Consider the following 17,459-nt stretch of genomic DNA (forward strand, 5'->3'; position numbering starts at 1 on the left):
TTGGATATAACAGGGACAGGCATATCTGAATTGCCCAATTCAATTACTTGCTTGGGGCATTTAAAAGTGTTAAAAATGGATTCTTGTTTCATTAGAGAATTGCCTAGAGAAATTGGAAATTTGGTCAACCTTGAAGAGTTACATGCTTCTCATTGTAGGAGTTTGAAGGGAGCCATTCCAACTGCTATTAAGAGTCTAGATCGTCTGAGGATACTGAGATTGGGACATTCCAGTATTTCTGCCATTCCTTTGGAAATTGGAAGTCTTTCTTGTCTTCAGACTCTTGATTTACTTCGGTGCAACGAGATTCAAGTGCTGCCAGAGCTTCCTCCAGATTAACTTGTCTACATGTGAGTTCTAAAAGGATGGAGGCCTTGCCAGATCTTAAGGATTTAGTGAAGTTGGAGAAGATACGTCTGGGTGATAAAGATCCTAAGGAGCTCATATGTCCCTCAACACGGATGGAGCCAAAATCCAGATCAAGTGATCTCTTAGTTGCGCACATAGTACTTCCGAAACTGAAGATGTTAGAGTTGTCTCATTCTCGAGTCAGTGAACTGCAACTTGGGCATGGTTCACTCTCATGTTCACATCTTAAGAAGCTAGTTCTATCTGGCGTGAATCTTGAGAATGTGCTGGACCTTCCTCATCATTGTCCGTTTTATCTATTCGATGTTGTTCTTCCTTGAGACAATTGCCAGCAGTTCACCATCTGAGCAAACTATCAGAACTACATCTCATCCAATCTGCAGTAGAAGAGATTAAGGGACTTCAAGGACTAATTTCTCTGGAAATCTTGAATATTTCGCACTGTGAAATATGTAATCTCAATGGGCTTGGCCAATTAACAGATTTACGAAGTTTGATTTTGTCAGACTGTAATTCACTTGGTGGATTGCCCGATATATCAAACTTGAAGATGTTGAACGTCCTAGTAGTCCAAAGATGCAGCATGTTAGTGAATGCAAGGGAGAAAGCACAGAGCAAGTTCAGGATGCATTAAAGCTCGCAATGGAATGTTCAATAAACAGTTGATGTCCTGTGCTCCTGGGTGGACATTTAGTTATTCACATGCCTCTTCGGACACAATCAAAACCGTATGGCTATGGGGGGCAACATCATTGAAATCCACTGTGAAATTGAGTTTGCAAACTGGCACAATTTGAAATTTGGCACCAAAAGTTTTTTGAGTCCTTCATCTATCAAAAGTGGAACCAAGTGCCATAAATAAGCACCCTTGCACAACTCACTGGTCATCAGATCCTTCATATTCCTCTCTCCCTCACCAATCCATCTTTCTGTCCAGTCTCTCTTATTCAACTGCCAACTTAGTCGTTTCCTGTAAATTTGGAATGATCTAACTCCATAGATATCTGGAAAATCTCAAGGAATTTTCTTGTCCCAAAAGCATATCCAATTCCTAGACGATGTGCATAAGCACAATTAAGGGACACATTTGGTAGCTGTCACATGTGAAAGAACCAAACCATACGGCTGGTTGTCTGGCATTGCATGCAGGAGATGTAGATACATATATTGCATTTAGTGCAAGACATGCTTGGGCGAGTAATGATACCAGACGATTTTCTTCTGAGATTTATCATCATAAACAGTGCCTATAGCACCCAAATCTACAATTCATTTGACTGTAAAATGCACCTCTTTTGCTCAAGCTCAGCGGGTAGGTAAGAAATGCACCTATTTTCCAATGATCTTTTACTCATCACCCGTGGAGAAAGACTTATGAGCCTTGTATATTTCATGCAGTCCTTCTTCATGGAATGATGTTGTTTCTCTTGTTCAGATTAGTCTGAGAGGCAACACTAGACAGATTCTAGTCTTTAAACTGGCCCAGAATGCATCAGTTTATTACAGTTGGAGAACTCCAAATTATTAGTTCCGTTGTCCTGGGACTCACATTTGTATTGAGAACATTTCAATTGTTTTCTTGCTGATGTAATGTGTACGACACACCCTGGATGACATGGATGCTCCTCTACTAAAATGAAAGCATCCTCACGATAAACTGCCAAGAGTGACATTTATAGTAAAACACTGATGGCAGAGAGGACGAGCCGGTTAGAAAGAATATAGTAATGATTGTAAGTGGTTATTGATTTTGGCATCTTACTTAATCTTGGTTTAAGATCACAAATAGATTGTCTTAGGTAAATTTTGTTCAGCATGAGCTTTTTGCATGGGTATGGGACATCGGTGCCCTATCCTGTTGATCCTAGGTCAGCTTCTCACCTTTAACCTAATATGGGTTATCCCAATCCTATCATTTGTGAGTGCCCAGTGTTTTTGGCAGAATCGTTTGTAATTCGGCTCTGTGAGTAAATGTGAATGGAGAGCAGGGAATTCTAGTATCTGGCTTCAGAGCGGGAAGCATGCGTTTGAGCCTGTGAGGGAAAGGTGTTATATGTAAGGAAAAGATTGTCAGTTTAAGTTTGGCTTGTGGCTACGAGGAATGCAGAACAGACGAAATCTGAATGAAAGTTGGTGACTGGAAGATCTCATTGGTTTGTGCGGGAGGGACAAGAATAAACATGTTATCATCAGCAGCCTCTCGCCTGTTATCAGGGAAGAACTTTCGGCATTTTGTAGCAGCCCAGGAGCACATACTGGAACTGTTGTTTTAGGTCAATGGTTTATTGAGTCGTAAAATTTTCAAAAAGTACAATCAAATTTTAAAATTTGTCCAGTCGATGTAATTGAGCCCTTTCGATAACTCCATCCAATTCGGCTAATGAAAAATGTTAATGTGACTTTTTAAAATAATTTATCTCTCTTATGTGCTGATGATGTGGCTAAAAGGATTTTTTAATATGATTTTTATTTAAATTAAATGAAAAATAAGCTAAAATTTAAGAAGAAGAAGAAGAAGAAAAAGAAGAAGAAGAAGACAACGTAAGTGGTGAGGTCGTTGCCGTTGCCCCACTATTGCTGGGAAGGGCCAACGATGGTGGGAGCTATAGTGGGGAACGGTCAGCAAGGGTGGGCACTAGCTAGAGCTTGCAAGCCCTTGCCTAATATGGGGAGGCTTGTAGGTCCTTGTCTATGATTGGTGAGTTGCCAGTCCTTTGCACATACGACAACGCTTGTTCCTAGGGAAGAGTTTTTTTTTTTTTTTCAGAAATAGTTTATTTCTATTTCTGCTCCAACAATTTCCGAAAAAATAACCCGTTTAGTAACGACACAAAATTTCTACTCTTGGAATAGAAAAAAAAAATATAAATGCGTTTGGTAACGCAATAATTTCTTTTTTTGTATTTATTCATTTTTTATTCGTGACGGATCGTTGCCGCGGCCGGTGATCGGCGGTCATGCGATGCTGGCGGCGCGGTGGGCGGGCAACGGCGGAGGGCGGGCGGCGGTCGTGCGGTGGCGGCGGCTAGCGGGCGGCGGCGGCGGAGGCGGTCGGCGGCGCGGCGACGCCGGCGGTCGTGCAGGCGGCGACGGGCGGTGGGCAGGGCGGTGACGGCCGGCGGCATTGGCGGCATCGATTGGCGACCGGCGGTGGTAGGCGGTGGCTCGGGCGGTTGACGGTGGTCGCAGCAACAAAAGGAAATAAAAGAAAAATAAAAAGAAAATCGACTTATTTCTAGAAATTGTTAGGAACAGAAGCAACTTTTTGCTTCTCAAAATTGTTCGAGAACAAAAAATTAAAGAAATTGTTCCTGGGAACAAATGTTTTACCAACAGATTTTTGTTCTTTTTTTTGTTAGGGGAACAAGAATAGAAATTGGGAGAAATAATAGCGTTACCATGCGCTACCTTAGATTAATGGTGGGGCAACGGTGATGGTGAGGGCAGCCTTGCCGCCTTTTTTTTTTTTTTTTTTTTCCTTCTTTTAAGTTTTAGATTTTTTTAAAATTTAATTTAGGTTTAATACGACGAAAAACCTCAAACCGGTATATTTATGAGAAATTTACCCAAATTAATTTTTGATCACTAAAAACTCTAAATTAGTACGCTTATGATAAATTTATCACAAGCTAATTTTTGACTAACAAAAAACCTCAAATTGATATATTTGTGATAAATTTACTCCCAGTTAGTTTACGTTAAATTATATTAATGCCACGAAAAATCACAAATTATTATATCTGTGACAAACAGAAAATAAATCTCCAAATCATTACACTCATCAATTGCCATATGTCATCTATCTCAACAATTTAACGGTAAAATTTAACAAAAATTAATAGAGGGTAATTTTATTATAAGTGTATCAATTAGGATTTTTTGTGGTAAAAAAAATTAACTTGATGTAAATTTATTACAACTGCACCAATTTGGAGTATTTCTTAGTATTAACCCTTTAATTTAAATAAAATTATTTTAAAATCAAATTTGGACCAAAATGGTCCTGTTTTAACCACGTCATTACATGTAGAAGAGAGAAAATATTAAAAAAAAACCACGTCAGTATTTTCCGTTAATTAAATTGGACAAAGTGAAGAATTGAATTGTACCGATATGATACATTTTAGGATTTAATTGTATTTTTTGTAATGTAGGACTCAATTATATTTTCATGACAAGTTTTATGATTTCTATTGGACAAATCCCATTTATGTAATATCGGATAGCGATGGAACTTGGTCGGGTAGGTTTTCACTGGCTAGTGGGCGGAGAGAGAGAGAGTCGCATAAAGGCTAATTTAATAAGAAATTTGGTTCTTGAAGTTCCTGCCAAGCCTTTGAAATTATCGTAGAAAAACATAAATCTTGGATATCTTTGACAAATATGGTATTAGTTTGTTTGCCATTTCAAAACCCATACTGATGCGGAGAGTTTCATATCATAAGGGCTTGTTTGGTTATCAGGAGTTAAACTTGCCGAGTGAAATCTGGATCATGATTCTCTTTATTGCCAATGTTTGGTAAATTAGAATGAGACTGAAATTGCCGAAAGAGATTTAAAGTTTAATAGGCATTTTTAATATTTAAATGCCTACTTTATCATGTAGGGATTCATGTACAATTTGAGCAAATTATTTTGATCACTTGCGATAAAGCTGTGAAATGCTTTGCCTTTTGAATAGGGATGTATATCATAGCTTGACTTAGATTTCTCCCAAGTCATCTTGGCTGCCTACCACACAAGCTGGGAAATGCTTTACCGTTATGACAGGATGTCCATTACAGAAAATAACTGGCAATTAATGTTTCTTTAATCCAAAAGCAAGCAATATGAGCATGATGAAAAGAGAGTCGACCAAGTCACTCAATTTCTCTTTTCATCTCGGTCTAATTTTGGATAAGATTTTGCCTCTTTACATTGACAAAACGCTAGACTAATTAATATTTTTCTCATAAAACATTTGGCCAATACATCAAAAATTTGGTCAAGCAAGGGCAGCTAGACCATTATCCTTACGCAGATTTGAAAAATGGATTAGAATTTTCCTAAAATCAAGAGCAAATTTATTTAATAATGTTAATCACCAGACCAAAATGCTCCGGTCATTTGAGAAATTTTGTTCAGAATATCATAAATTAACTTAACGTATATAACTAAATTTTCATAATTTAGTAATTCATCTATTAATAGTTGCTGAATTGGAAGATTTTTCCTTCCATTTTTATTTTTGAACTGAGTTGATGTTGATGGAAGTTCTTTTACCTTATAATTCTTATTTTTGTAAATTTACATCTAATTTCCTTCAAGGTCTATATTTGTTGATAAATACCATTCACAAATTGTATTTAATCATCTTAGAGACAGCGGTTGATGTCAATGACTTTCTAATGTGAAGAATCTGCAACTCCCACGTATCTCTATGTTAACACACCATCAACCCCTTCACTCCTCTCAGCTTCCTTTGTATTTGTGCAAATCTTTGACACTAAGCTTCCAAACTTGACATCTTTCATTATATTATTCCTAATCAATTTTTTCTTATCTGTTCCCAAATCCCAGATGGCAGTTTCTGGACCAGTGAGCATTAGATTGGTCCTATGTGGAAATTTGCTTTCATAGCCTATCAAATTCCATTTTCTAATAAAAGCATATAGCAAGATATAGGATGATTAAACAATATTTTATCTACATGACCGTTTCAAAACATCGCATTAATCAGTGAATACAGTTACTAAATTTGAAATATATTTTATAACATGCTTTCATTGACTCTGATTAGCCTTCATTCTCATTTGCGTATCATTGTATCTCCTTTATGTTTCATTACATTAAACTATAATTGCTACTTCACTTATTTCTACTAATGCCATCTCGACTCCCTTAGGCTTGTAGCCTGAACAAGCTTGAAATGAAAATCACTTAAATACGCTCAGGGACTGGCCCCATCTAACTCATGCTTGAGAAATGCGGGGCCAATTCGGATTTTCGAGCCCTGGATGTCTCTGAATTATGTTAACTTTTAACATTTTTTATTTCTCGTCTTTAGCGTCCATAGTGCTGGAGAGGTGGAATTTTTTTGTTCTGTTATTTTTTTCATTTTTGATATTTGATGTTGAATGGGCTAGCATCCGTAAAAGTTGTCCAACATTCTCTTTCTTGCCAATGTCTGGTAAATTAGAACGAGGCACCATTTGTTGCGGAAAATATGATATTTCTGAAAGTTATTTTTGAAGAATGGTTTCCTGAAAAGTAAATTATATTTTCGTTTTTCGGTTAAAATTTAAAAATAAACTAGAAAATATTTTGCGCCATTTGGTAAGAAAATGTTTTCCTGCATGCACTTTTATTTCAATAATTTTTTATAATTTTATTTTTTAAAAATTTATTTTTAATTTTTTAATATATTTCCTTTCCTTTTTTTTTTCTTTCTTTCTTTCCTTCTATTCTTCTTGTTTGGCCTTGGCCAATCGCCAATCATGGCGGCAGGTGGCAATTAGCCAAGGTTGAAAAAGAAGAGAAGGAAAGAAAGAAAATAAAATAAATAAAAAGAAAACATAAAAATGAAATGAAAATATGTTTGGTGAAAGAAAGAAAGGTGGAAGAAGTTATGGAAAATGTTTTTACATTTGAAAAGCGAAAAATATTTTCCCCACTTATGAAGGTGTTTTTTCAATAGCAAAAACGTTTTCTTGATTAGTTGATTTTCTATGAAACAAACGTTGGAAAATTTAGAAAACGTTTTGTTGGAAGTTATTCCATAAAATGAACAAAATCTGAATGTAAACAAAACTTGAAAAAAAAATTGTTGCATTATTGCATTTTCATTACTATGGAGGAAGGTCGTGGAGGAAGGTAGGAATAAGTAAGAACAAGAACAAAGTACAAGTTTAAAAAAAAAAAAAAACAAGTGGATAATGGATCATTAGCTAAGTCATTGGTCCCGTAACTTTTAAATGAACAAATGTAAATTGGTAAGCACACTTAGCTCATTTGCTTATATTTTTAGAAATTTGAAACGATCAAATTCAAATCAATCCAGAATCAAATAGAACATGGTTGACACCATTTCCACAGCTTGAATGTCTAAATACACAGCATTTAATGGTAATCAGACGAAATACCCATAGAAACCACCGCCTTTTTTCTTGTTCATCAAGCGGTGGATGGCCACACTCAGCCCTCCGTACCTCCTCCTCCTCTGGCATCTAATAGGGGTGAGTATGGTTTCATGATAAAATTTAAAAGAGTTAATACCCTGAAAAACCTCAAACTGGTACACTTGTGACAAATTTACCCCAAACTAAATTTTTGACCACCAAAAACCCAAAACCGGTATACCTTTGACAAATTTACCCCAAACTGGTACACTTGTAACAAAATTACCCTCTGTTAGTTTTCGTTAAATTGTATTTTTAAATTATTAAGTTAAATGACACGTGACAGTTAACCGATATGCCAATTTAGGATTTTATGTTCTGTTTGTCACCGTTTACAATTTTTGTGATTTTTTTTTGTGGTATTAATCCAATTTAGCATAGGGTATATTTGTCACAAATTTACTATTTTGGGGTTTTTTGCAGTCGAATAAATTAGTTTGGGGTAAATTTGTCATAAATATACCAGTTTAGGATTTTTTATAGTCAGTCGGGGTAAATTTGTCACAGGTATACCAGTTTGAGGTTTTTCATGGTTAAAAAAATAGTTTGGGGTAAATTTGTTACAAGTGTACCAGTTTGGAGTTTTTTAGGGTATTAACCCAATTTAAAATTGAAGAATCAGACTAGTAGAAATCTATCAAGTTTCAAGTTCTAAGATATGTATGATAGGTTTTAGCGGGTAAGTTTCAGATTCTACATAAGTGAAACTTGGAGAATCTAAAATAAGTTTTTGTGTTTTTCTTTATCTATGTTTTTACGCGGTTCTGCAGTATTTTATGGCGTCTGATGATAATCGTATAATCAAGAACCACTAGTTTAAGCTTCTATTATGATTAAAACTTTTACCTTGTTGGTATTTAATATTTTTCATATGTCTAAATATAAGTTGTAGTTAGTGGATTATAACAACAACCAGTGGTTTCCTACCAAAGAAAAAAACAACTGGTGATTATTAAATGTGATGATTCACTATAATCATTTAATTAATAATATAGATAGAATCTGGATATGCAACGTAGGTTCCATATTCCAAAAAAATGATAAACATGTTCTAATGGGTAGATTTTACGTGGAGCTTGTACGGAGTCTGGAACTGCTCCTCACTAGAATTTAACGAGCAGAATTTATATGTGCATCTTCCAGAACTACTCTATTGTGTCTCTTCTGACTCTCTTTCCACTAATCTGAAATATCCTTCTCTGCTCAACCTTCGCCTACTCTTTGCTCAATCCAAGAATGTCGGCTTTGAACACATTTATAGTTAGAGTCTCCTCCCGATCGACAAAAGCTTTGTATGAGTGACAACACCACGAAGTCACTTTTGACTCGAGATGGCAAAATGTGTCTAAAACCCATATTTGATGATGCAAGTCATAAATTGATTGTCTTGAGTTTTAAAATCATGTTTAAATAGATCATAAATGGGTTGTTTAATTATCTAAATGAGTCATAAATGAATTGATGGCTATCTCATTTCTAACCTATATGAAAAAAAGAGAACAAACTATTTTTAATTCATATCAAGTGGAGTTGGAGACATCAAGCCAATTTTTATAATTTTATAATTTTTGAATTTTTTAATAATTTTTTTTATCTTTCCGTTTTTTTCTAACTTTTTTTTTCCTTATAAGTTTGGCGAGGGTTGATTGACCATCACCAACCATAGGCAAGGGTTGACAACCCTTGCCGGCCTTAGAAGAAAAAGAAAGAAAATGATAAAAATTGTCAACTAAATTTATATTGCATGAAAAAGTTTTAGCAATATATTTAAAAAAAAAAATCATTAGAAACAAGTTTTCATGAATTTGATTAAATATGGAAGGATTTTGACAATATGAATAGAGTAGATGGTTAGGGTATGAGTCAAGAAATTTGTATTATAATAAATAAGTCTATTTAGATTGAATCATTTATGACCCCGATCCGACTCGCCATTTGACATGTATACTTTTGGCTCCCGAGTCTGTCTTTGAGATTGACTTCACCCATTTGACCTCCCCGAGATGGTGTGATATTGTACCATGTTTGAAATGAATATATATATGATTTATAGAAACTTTGGTCTCCGATAATAAGAAAAATTGTGAACTGCGGTACTATATTAAATAGAAAATATTTTTAAGCACAAATGAGTTAAAATTAAATTGTAAAACAATAAGAGAGATGACAGGACACCTGGATCTCGGACTGTCAAAAGTTGGTACAAAGGAACACTTAAGTGTCAAAAGTTACGAAAGTAACACTTAAGTGCAAAATTGGAGTAAAATGGATTACTTAAGTACTTGGCGAGAAAATTTAGCCAAAACAACGATGTGGCAATTTTCCGGCGAGCTACGCGCAAACGACGTCTTTTTGTATGCTTTGATGTGGCTAAATAGTGTTAAAACGACGTCGTTTTGGTATAATTTAAATTTTAATATAATAATTAATTAAAATTAAAAATAAAAATAATTAATTAATTAATTTAAAAAGAGGGGGAGAGGAGGAGGGAGGCAATCGACGGCTAAGGGTTGAGTCCTCGCCGCCGCCGCCCGCCATCTCACCTCCGTTGCTAGGGAGGTGGGGAGGTTGGCTAGGGCTACGAGCTGGGCCGAGAGCCGGCGGCTAGCCAACCGATGGCGAGGGCTGCGTGCTCTCACCCTAGAGCTACAATGGCCCCCAACGGGGCGGCCTTTAGGTCGGCCGAGCGAGGCTCAGTGACCCTTGCCCAGATCTAAGGCGAGGGCACGCAGGCCCTTGCCACCCGTTGGCTAGGGCCATCGGCCCTGGCCGGGGCTTGGCAAAGCCCGGCCGACCATCGCCCACCTTTTGGCGATGGTGGGGTGGCGACGGTGATGAGGGCTCGGCCCTTAGCGTCGGCTCCCTCCCTCCTCCTCCTCCTCCTCCTCCTCTTCCTCCATTTTAAAAAAATAAATATAAGTTGTTGTTATTATTATTATTATTATTATTATTATTATTATTATTATTATTATTAACTTAATTTAATTAATTTTTATATTATATTAAAATTAAGCGACGTTGTTTGGTCGATTTAAAGGGCTCTATTTTGGCTAACTATAAAAACGACGATGTTTTGGGAGAATTAGAGCTGAGTTAGCTCTTCGGTGGCCACGTAGGCAAATAATATTAATATTTAATTGTCACGTATGATTTTTTTTGGTTTCGCTGAGAGATGGCATTCAAGTGTCCTACCTTTTTACGAAAGTGGCATTTAAGTATCATTTTCGTAACTTTTGGCACCTAAGTATCTTATTGTGTCAATTTTTAGCACTTGAAGCGATTTTTGCCGAGATAACGGTATCGATTATGTGTATCCGTAAGGACTAGTCCAACCTCAATATTCGAATATCCCGTTTTATTCAAAAAAAAAAAAAGAAAAAGAAATGAGGGTAAAAATTAATGCATATATGTCTAACGATGTTAGGACAAATAAAAAATTAACACGTGCCACAAAAAGTTGCGGCCCTTTTTCCACACCTGTTAATGAAATTTTGATAATAATACTAAAATATTCTCTTTTTTGGTTGCCACAAAAGTTGCGTTGACTTATGCATTCTCAAGTCTTGCATCTTCCACCGGCATTCACTTTTAATCAATCTTTTATCTGATATCCTAAGGTCCAGCTCCGGGAGGAAAGATCTCTTCGTGTAGCATCGATAGCGAGCGAGAGAGGGAGGTGATGGCCCCCAACTCGTTTCTGTCGCCTCCTTTGTGTTGCCTGTATTATAGACGCAAGAGGAGAAATCCGGTTAGTTCCGCTTTCTTGTTCATTTCTTTTGTGGGTTATGTCTGCGTGAGGATGAGGACTGTTGATTTCAGCTGGTGTATGCTCAGATCTGCATCTTCGGCGCAAATATTTCTTTGGACAACACAAGAACATTTTTTTTTTAATCTTAATTTGATCTTCAAACCGGCTTAGATCTCATATCCTTTTAGGAACATCATCAATGAGCCTAGATCGGATGGGGTCAACTCATTTTCTTTCCTTTCGTTTCCGTTTTCATTTTTCTTTCCTTTCTAAAGCAGCTCGATTGTCTCAGATCAGAACATCTAGTCAAGGCCTTATGCCTCCACTTTTTGCTTCGATGCTTTGCGGGAATTATATTAATCGGAGTGGCAACTTTGTGATAGAGTTCGCCTTTTCATTTTACAGAGGCCGCCGCCTCCTCCACTGCCGCCTCCCCGCCTCCCCTCAGTTGCCGCCACCGCCGCCTCCTCCACCACCACCACCCCTGCCTCTGCCTCAGTCGCTGCCACCGCCACCTTCTCCTCCACCGCTGTCCCTGCCTCCACCTTGGTCGCCGCCGCTGCCGCCTCCATCATCATTGCAGTCCTCGTCGTCTTTATCATCCATCTCTACCTCATCAAGAACCAATTATGAAGTGTTCTTGAGTTTTAGAGGTCCCAATACTCGCAATGGATTTGCAGATTACCTCTACACCAGCCTGATTAATGCGAGGATCAGGGTCTTTAGAGACAATAATGATCTTGATCCTGGAGAAAATATCCCTGATGCATTGGTTCAATCCATAAACCAATCCAAGATATCAATACCCATTATCTCCAAGGATTATGCATCCAGTAGGAGTTGTCTCATGGAATTGGCACAAATGGTGGTATGCAAAGAAGCAGAGGCTCCACTGGTCGTGCCCATTTTCTATGATATCGACCCCGCTGATTTAAAATACCAACGTGGATGTGTTGAGGAATCCTTCAGTAAGCACGAGCGCCGTAGAATTGACCGCAAGGAAATTTATAAATGGAAGCAGGCTCTCGGAAAGATTACTGAGATGATGGGATATGATCTGCGGAAGACAAACGAGGGGTAATCAACTTTTACTGTCCTTTTAATGATATTAGCTTTAGCTATATGAGAATTTTGCCAAGCACTATGTTTTTGAAATTTTTAACTGGATGGGGCTAGATTTGATAATGAGGCAAATGTACTTTCCGTGCCCTTCTTGTTGCCCACTGCATCGTCCTTAATTGGTAAATTTAGTACGGTTTAACTGGATTATTTCCTTTCGACAAAAAAAAAAAAAAACTAGATAATTTCCTTCGTAATTTTCATGGACTGTTGTTAATTATGTTGTAATCTCATCACGGTTCCTTATTTTCATCTTCACATTTGGCAGTCATGGTGCAATCATAGAGACAGTTGTTTCATATATTCTAGAGTGGCTGAAGAAGAATGATTTAGATGTGACTGACGGTTTGGTGGGCATGGAACCCCACATACGGGAGGTTATGAAAAAGCTTGGTGTCATCTATGTCAATGAGCAGGCAACCGGAGTACATGACAAAGATGTACACAACTGTTCTTGTAGGCAACCGGACTACCCTTGCAAAGGTTGTGTACAACAAAATTCATCGTCTCTTTGAACGCTGTAATATTCGAGAAAATGGTGCATACGATGGACTCATCATGGGCCTACAAGAACAGTTAATCTCAGACCTCCGAAGGAAAGAACGTAGAAGGCTAGGAACTCTTGATCAAATGACTAATGTCATAGAAAGTTCATTTAGCAAAATGAAAGTTCTCATTCTTCTTGATGATGTGCATGCTTTTGAACAAATCAAGCATTTAGTTAGGAAACTCAGTTGGTTTGGCCCGGGAAGTAGGATTCTCATGACAGTTGGAAAAATCGATGTTCTTGATGGTTATGGAGATGGAGTGGCTGATAAGTATGAGGTTGGAGAAATGGGGCCTTGTCAAGCTCTTCAACTTTTCCGCAAGCATGCTTTTAGTGGGTGTACTTGTGAAGAGGAGGATGAGTATGATTCTCTATCCAGAGATATTGTTAATACCATTGGAGGGCTTCCTTTGGCAATAGAAGTAACAGCTTCTTTCTTGCATAAGAATAAGGGGAAAAGACAAACATGGAAAGATACATTGGATAGCTTAAAAAGGAAGCCGGAGAATAAAGTCCAACAAGTGATCCAGTTAAGCTATGACTCCTTGCATGAAGAGACAAAGAGATATTTCTCGACATAGCATGTTTTTTCATTGGAACAGATGAGAGAATTCCCTTACACATGTGGCGTGCATGTAAATATGATCCAAGAGGAGTCAAATTTCTTCATGACCTAGGTTTGGTCAAAATTGGAGAAAACAATGAAATATGGATGCATAATCAACTAAGGGAATTTGGCCGGGAAACTGTTAGAATGCAAGATCCCCACGAGCCTCGAAACCGAAGTAGGTTATGGAATCACCTTGAAGCACTTTCCACACTTAATGGAAAGAAGGTATACTTTAAAGCATAAAACTTTTGGTGTAAACACAGTCAACAATCTTTGAAGATACTTCCTTTTCTTAATTTTTTCTTTCCCAAATGAAGTGTGAATGGCTATATTTCATTTCCCTTTCTACTTATTTAGTTCCTTCGATTTGCAGAGTCCTAGCAAGGTGGAAGCCCTTGGTCTCACATTTGATGAGGAACAAAGTGAAAGTTTAAGATGTGAAAGATTTAGCCATCTAGGGAGCTTGAGGTTCTTGAGATTGGACCGGGCTATTGTTGGAGGGAGTTCTCACGATGTATCTGGCTACCTAGGGCACTTGAGGTTTTGGAGATTGGACAAGGATTCTGTTGGAGGGAGTTCTCAGAATGTTCTTTCAAATTTAAGGTGGCTTGATTGGCAAGGGTGCAGTCAGATCTCTGAACTACTTATTTTTCATTTGGAGAAACTGGTCATTCTTGATCTATCTCGCAGTTTGGTCATTGGAGATTCACAAGTATGGGGACAAGTCTTGAAGGTAAAGTGCAATTTTGTCTATGTATCTTGGGATTATTAGAATAGCTAGCACCAACTGAACCTTTTTTGTCCTCTTTTCTTCAGAAGGCAAAGGAATTGAAGGTTTTGAACCTAAGTAGTTGTAGTAACCTGAATGCTTTTCCAGACTTCCATGCTTTGATGTACTTAGAGATATTGGTCCTGGAACATTGTTCCGCACTATCCCAAATTGATCCATTGATAGGTAATCTGAAGAACTTAGTCTCCTTAAATCTTAAATTCTGCAAATCCGTCAGCAAATTGCCGCAAGAACTGTGTGATATGAAAGATTTAGAAGAACTTCTGATAGATGGAACTGCCATTAAGAATATTGATTTCAAGCCAGCCTCCATGGAGAAACTTAAGATTCTGAGCGCTTGCCAGTGCAAAAAATTGGCTCATATATCAGACTCTATTGGTCACTTGGAATCTCTTGTGCATCTTCGACTGGATGGTGCTGATATTGAAGAGCTACCAGATTCTATTAAGTCCTTAAAGAAACTTCGGAGCCTGCTTCTAGGAAATTGTGAGAAACTATGTGAGCTTCCTCCTTCCATTGGGAATCTTGAGTCGCTGGAAGTCATGGATCTATCAAGCACCAAGATTGCTAGTTTACATAGGTCCATCAAGCATTTGAAAAATTTGAAAGTGCTGAAGATGGAGAATACTCACTTAGAAAAATTCCCCAAAGATATAAAAAATCTAGAAAAGCTGGAAGAGATAGATCTTTCACAATGCGGGAATCTGAAGGGGTGGATCATCTGTGATATCAGAGGATTATCCTCTTTGAAAATCTTGAGGTTATCATCTACCGAGATTAGTAGCCTACCCTGGACTCTTCCATTGCTCTCTGATCTCCAACAGCTAGATTTAAGTAAATGTGACCAACTTTGGGATTTGCAAAGACTTCCATCTAGTTTAAGCATTCTTCGCTGGGGATCCAAGACAATGTGGACTGTGTCAGACCTTTCTTTCTTGAGAAACTTGAAAGAGCTGTACTTGGGTGATAACTTTAATCCTACTGATCCAATGCAGAATTCTTCCCCTGAGCCACCACAAATTGGATGGTTAGCAAGACTAGCGAGTCTAGAAATCTTGGAGTTGTGCCACTCAAAGATTAACAAGCTACCTAAACATTTTAGTAAACTTCAACTTAGAAAACTTGTTTTACACTATGCATGCTTGTGTGACCTTGGGAGCTACCCTCTAGCTTATCGGTATTGTGCCTTCATAGCTGCATGATTCAATATTCATTATTTTCTACGGTGAGAGGTCTGTCTGAATTAGAACTCAAACGCTGTCACTTGGCAGAGACTATCAGTCTTAAAGGTTTGAGGCGATTGGAACTACTGAAAATATCTGACTGCAATGTGCGAAAACTTGATGGGTTGGAAAATTTGCCTCATTTTAGAAGGCTCACTTTAATGGACTGCCCTTCATTGACCGGATTGCCGGATCGAACAAATCGTACATTCGAAATCGATGGGTACAATTTCCCAGAAAAACAAATAGTCGGCGGTTATGGTGCTCGCACCGATGGTTAGAATATTGGGGAAATGCTTCAAGAATGATTCCGACTTATGAGTGAAGATCTTGCTGCACAGTGGATTTTCGGTCTATCTTCAATAAGAAGTTGGAGGCTCTTTGAAAGGTAAATATTGCTACTTTTTGCTTTCTTTGACTTGAACATCTGTACAGCTCCATGATGCGCACCACACGGTCCTTCTCTTTTGGTCCTGCAGTCAAATTTCCGAGCAGTGTCCTCTCCACCTCTTGGGCTTGGAACTTCTTTGTTGGTAGGCCCGACCTTGGGGGCTTGGACAGGCAAGTTTGTGCTTTGAAATCTTTTGCCAGCTTTCGATTTTAATTTCTCAATTCTTTCATTTATTTTCTATTCTTCTGGTGAAGATGCATAAATGGCAACTGGAGCACAGAATCCAACATAAAACTAACAACAGAAAAATTGATATTAGATAATTCAATTTGCCAGTGCTTTGTGCATGAAATCATGGAGCATTCTTGGCATTTTAATTTCTTCATTTTTCGCTCGTTTTTGTCATTCAGAAGAAGGTGGGGACAGATTTAGTAGCAATATACTGGGTGGGCATGGATCCTCAATGTCAGAATGATGATTGGGCAAAGACTCTACTTGGTGGAGGAGGAGAGATGGCTGGCTCTTTTGTTTGGATGGGAGTTTGTAGCCTTGGAAGTCCGGTGGATGCACGTTGAAAAGATAAGCTGATGGGACTCGAGTCCAACACGTGGCGTCGCATGCTGCTCGTTCCTTTTGGGCTGAGGCTTAAAAGATTAACAGGGGAGTCGCAGCTGCAGTGTTGCAGAGTTTGACTCTCAATCTGGGTCGATGTTGGTCTTAAAAGTTGTAAGAACAAAGCCTTTCGGGTACCCGTATCAGTGTTGCAACGAGCGTTAATCATTGTGCAATATCTGTTCTAATCAATACACTGATCCCGATTCCGTATTCTGCAACTTCCATCAGGCACTGCATTTTTCCATCAAACATTGTTGTGCATTATTATCTGCTATGCTCGAGCTCTCTCTTATGAAGGTTCATTATGCGACGGTCATATGATTTTAGCACTTCGACAGGCCAAAATAATTCGTTTGCGTTTTATAAAAAGGATTCTCCACCGTGAAAGCTTATTACACTACTTATGGCCATGTGATAAGGAGAAGAACCCACATCCTTTTGTTCTATGATGATCGTTTTCATTCTCTTTCGTTTTTTTAATCTTCTTTTAAATTGCTATTGAGAATGGTGATTTGTGGGTGATTTTCCTGAGGAAGCCTCCAAGATGTAACCGAAACTAGAATACTTCATAGGGTCAACTTGTCATCTTAAATTTCTGCTCTAATGAGGACAGTACATGGAGACTATTTATAGAAGTGAAAAAAACATTTTAATCATCTTGTAGGAGAGGAAATGCAGAGTGCTTTCAGGTATCCTTTAGAATATGTTGTTTGATATGGATTTCAAGTATGGATATTTACTATGTCATGAGAAATATTGGAGCCTCTTGAATATTACCGTCTGTATGTTGTGAGAGACTTTGGCCATGCAGACGCCTTAATATTTCCATGTTCCCTTCAAGCAACAGCCTTTGGCTACCAAGAACACTGTTTGTCATGACAGCCTCTGGC

The 17,459-nt window shown here is 38.0% G+C and overlaps 1 protein-coding gene across 1 annotated transcript; it reads left to right on the forward strand.

Moving 5' to 3' along the window:
- Positions 1–365: 365 nt before the first annotated feature.
- LOC104451116 (disease resistance protein RUN1-like) lies at positions 366–17,012 on the forward strand. Its single transcript, XM_039309953.1, has 7 exons — positions 366–654; positions 11,553–12,351; positions 12,662–12,833; positions 12,970–13,469; positions 13,908–14,283; positions 14,367–15,951; positions 15,999–17,012. Exons 1-6 carry the CDS (start codon positions 366–368, stop codon positions 15,540–15,542), a joined length of 3,312 nt encoding a protein of 1,103 aa, XP_039165887.1. The 3' UTR covers positions 15,543–15,951; positions 15,999–17,012.
- Positions 17,013–17,459: the final 447 nt, after the last annotated feature.

Source organism: Eucalyptus grandis, chromosome 3 (assembly GCF_016545825.1).
Source record: "Eucalyptus grandis isolate ANBG69807.140 chromosome 3, ASM1654582v1, whole genome shotgun sequence".
In the NCBI taxonomy this organism is placed as follows: domain Eukaryota; kingdom Viridiplantae; phylum Streptophyta; class Magnoliopsida; order Myrtales; family Myrtaceae; genus Eucalyptus; species Eucalyptus grandis.

Coding starts and splice junctions, on each gene's coding strand:
- LOC104451116 (XM_039309953.1), top strand. CDS start 366: ATGGAGGCCTTGCCAGATCTTAAGGATTTAGTGAAGTTGGAGAAGATA. Junction 12,834..12,969: donor CCGGAGTACATGACAAAGAT/GTACACAACTGT, acceptor CTACAAGAACAG/TTAATCTCAGACCTCCGAAG. Junction 14,284..14,366: donor TATGGGGACAAGTCTTGAAG/GTAAAGTGCAAT, acceptor TCTTTTCTTCAG/AAGGCAAAGGAATTGAAGGT.